This window comes from Penaeus monodon, chromosome 26, assembly GCF_015228065.2.
Source record: "Penaeus monodon isolate SGIC_2016 chromosome 26, NSTDA_Pmon_1, whole genome shotgun sequence".
NCBI classification, from domain to species: Eukaryota; Metazoa; Arthropoda; class Malacostraca; order Decapoda; family Penaeidae; genus Penaeus; species Penaeus monodon.
The window spans coordinates 25,799,337-25,801,836 of NC_051411.1; the positions used below are offsets into that span (position 1 = coordinate 25,799,337).

The following is a 2,500-nucleotide window of genomic DNA, read 5'->3' on the forward strand; positions in this document are numbered from 1 at the left end:
GTTGAATTCGACTTTCTCGTACTCCGCTACGACCACTCTGGGGGTGTAGGGGGGGGCGGTGAGGCGGAGAGGAGGGGGTGGACCAGGGGGAGGGGTGGACCAGGGGGAAGGGGTGGGCCAGGGGGAGGGGGTGGCCAGGGGGAGGGGGTGGGCCAGGGGGAGGGGGGTGGGCCAGGGGGAGGGGGTGGACCAGGGGGAAGGGGTGGGCCAGGGGGAAGGGGTGGGCCAGGGGGAGGGGGTGGGCCAGGGGGAGGGGGTGAACCAGGGGGAAGGTAGTCGACCAGGGGAAGGGGTGGACCAGGGGGAGGGAGTAGGTCAAGGGGAGGGAGGGTAAGTGATGGAACACCGAGGAGGCTTCTTTATTCATTCATTCATTCGTTCATTCGTTCTTTCATTCATTTATCTAATTGTTTATTTGTTTGTTTATCTATTTATTAATACATTCCTTCTTTTAGTTATCTATTTATTTACTCTATAAGATTGACTTTTTTTAGCTTTTTTTCGGAATCTACTTGGATATCAATATACGTTTCTCCATTTGATTTACGAACACTACTGTATTTGGATAAAATCTCCAATAATCTTCTACCACAGCTTCGTTACCTAATAATTCCTTTGCAATCAGATCAACACACAACGCCAGATTCCCAAAAATGAAATCCCGGAATTAGACCCGAAAATAAGAAAAAGCGAAGAGAGATTTTCAAAGACTACCTGAAGGACACGTTAAACTTGTCCAGCGACGTGATGACCCCGACCTCCGCGCCCTGGACGTCGAGTGAGAGGAGGTCAGGCGAGGTCACACCGAGAGCCAGGAGGTAGGAAGCCAGAGGGAAGCACTGGACCATCTTGTAAGATGACTGGGGGAAGGGGGGTAAAGAAGGGGGAGGGTATTAGCTTCAGTTTTTATTGTTTTTGTTTTTTTTACTGTATTTCGTGTCTGTTTGGTTGGCTGGTTGGTTGGTTTTTGTATTGGTTTGTTCTACTAGGTCATATTTTTTTCTTTATATTACATTTCGTTGGTCATGTTGAAACTTTAAGGCAATGTTCCGTTGTATTTCATAGGGATATTCTTGTTCACTTACAAAGACAACTGTATATGGTGTTTGTTTGTGTGTCTGTTTGTTTCATTCTTTCTTTACCTGCGACGTTTCGACGACCCCGGAAGCGACCGCAAGGTGCACGCCCATCTCGTGGCTAACGCCCTTCACCATCCACCAGTTTGGGGACTTGCTGGAGTGCGGCTGCTTTCCGACGAAGACCTGCGGGTTTAAAGGTCTGATTAATCTGTTTGTCCATCTTTTTAATCAACGAAGAAACTGAGCTCAAAGGTTCATTTTAATTATTATACGTTTTGATACGCGGCCACCTGAAAGGTTCACTTAATTCATTTACTATACACTTTGATTAAATAAGACCAGCGAGTTCAAAGGTTCAATTAATTTCTTCATTCTAACTTTTTCTTTTATCTGGACTGATTTAGTAAACATGCAATATTCTAGCTACCGTTTGCTGTGTTAACTTCAGCGATATGCCAATTATTAGCAATGGCATACTACTTTCATCTTGACTGGATCAAATTGGCCTAACTTTGATTAGTCAATTTTATACATCCTAGAATAATCAAACAAAGCTTTTACTCTGAACCTAAATTTATACCAAGTTCGCTTGTGTGTCAGAAAACCTGAGGGATTGTTCATACATTTCATTTTATGCATCTATTTTGTTTGTGTTAATTTATAAGGCTATTTAAAATCACTGCGGTATATTCATAGAAAGAATAACATTTTATTTTTCTGGTGTTCGTTGTTTCACTAAGTATTCCATATTTTCACACGTTTGTGTTTTGTTTTATATTTGTGCCTTTCTGTTATTGAAGATGTGAAATATAATTCATGATGATCTATATATATTAAGATTCTTTTTACTTAATGTTGTGATAAATAAAAAATATCATGTTTTCATAATTTCATATCAGTTTACATGTCATTTTTAAATAATATTCAATGCGAGTCACTTTACACCTTTTTTATTTATCATATTTTGTAGATGTGAGAAGATATTCAATACGAATATAACATATTGCTCAAAACATATTTAAATTCAAAAAATATATATTTACAAATATTTGTAAAGCCTTAGATGCATTTTTCCATAATAGATTGATAAAAGGAAGAACTAATTAATATTCAAAGATTTACTTATAATATGAACATATTTGATAAAAGGAATAATTTACAAATATATAAAGCATGAGCATACAGAATATGCAAACTCCTGCATTAAAGACTTAAAGATCTTTAATTGCCATGACAGCTTCTCTCTCACTGTCTTTACTTCATTAGGGTGTCCTCTCCTGAACACTCCAAGTTGTTCCAAACTTCCTTGGGGTAAACTTTGTCACTGACCTTGTAGGATATATATATATATATATATATATATATATATATATATATATATATATATATATATATATATATATATATGTATATATATATAT

General features: G+C 38.3%; 1 protein-coding gene across 1 annotated transcript in view; it reads right to left on the bottom strand.

Moving 5' to 3' along the window:
• The window catches only part of LOC119589748, a 7,118-nt gene that overhangs the window by 726 nt on the left and 3,892 nt on the right, over positions 1 to 2,500 (bottom strand). The window contains 3 exon segments of the mRNA XM_037938323.1: positions 1 to 37; positions 715 to 860; positions 1,143 to 1,262. The exon segment at positions 1 to 37 is cut by the window's left edge and continues 726 nt beyond it. Of these exon segments, the coding sequence (XP_037794251.1) occupies positions 1 to 37; positions 715 to 860; positions 1,143 to 1,262 (303 nt within the window).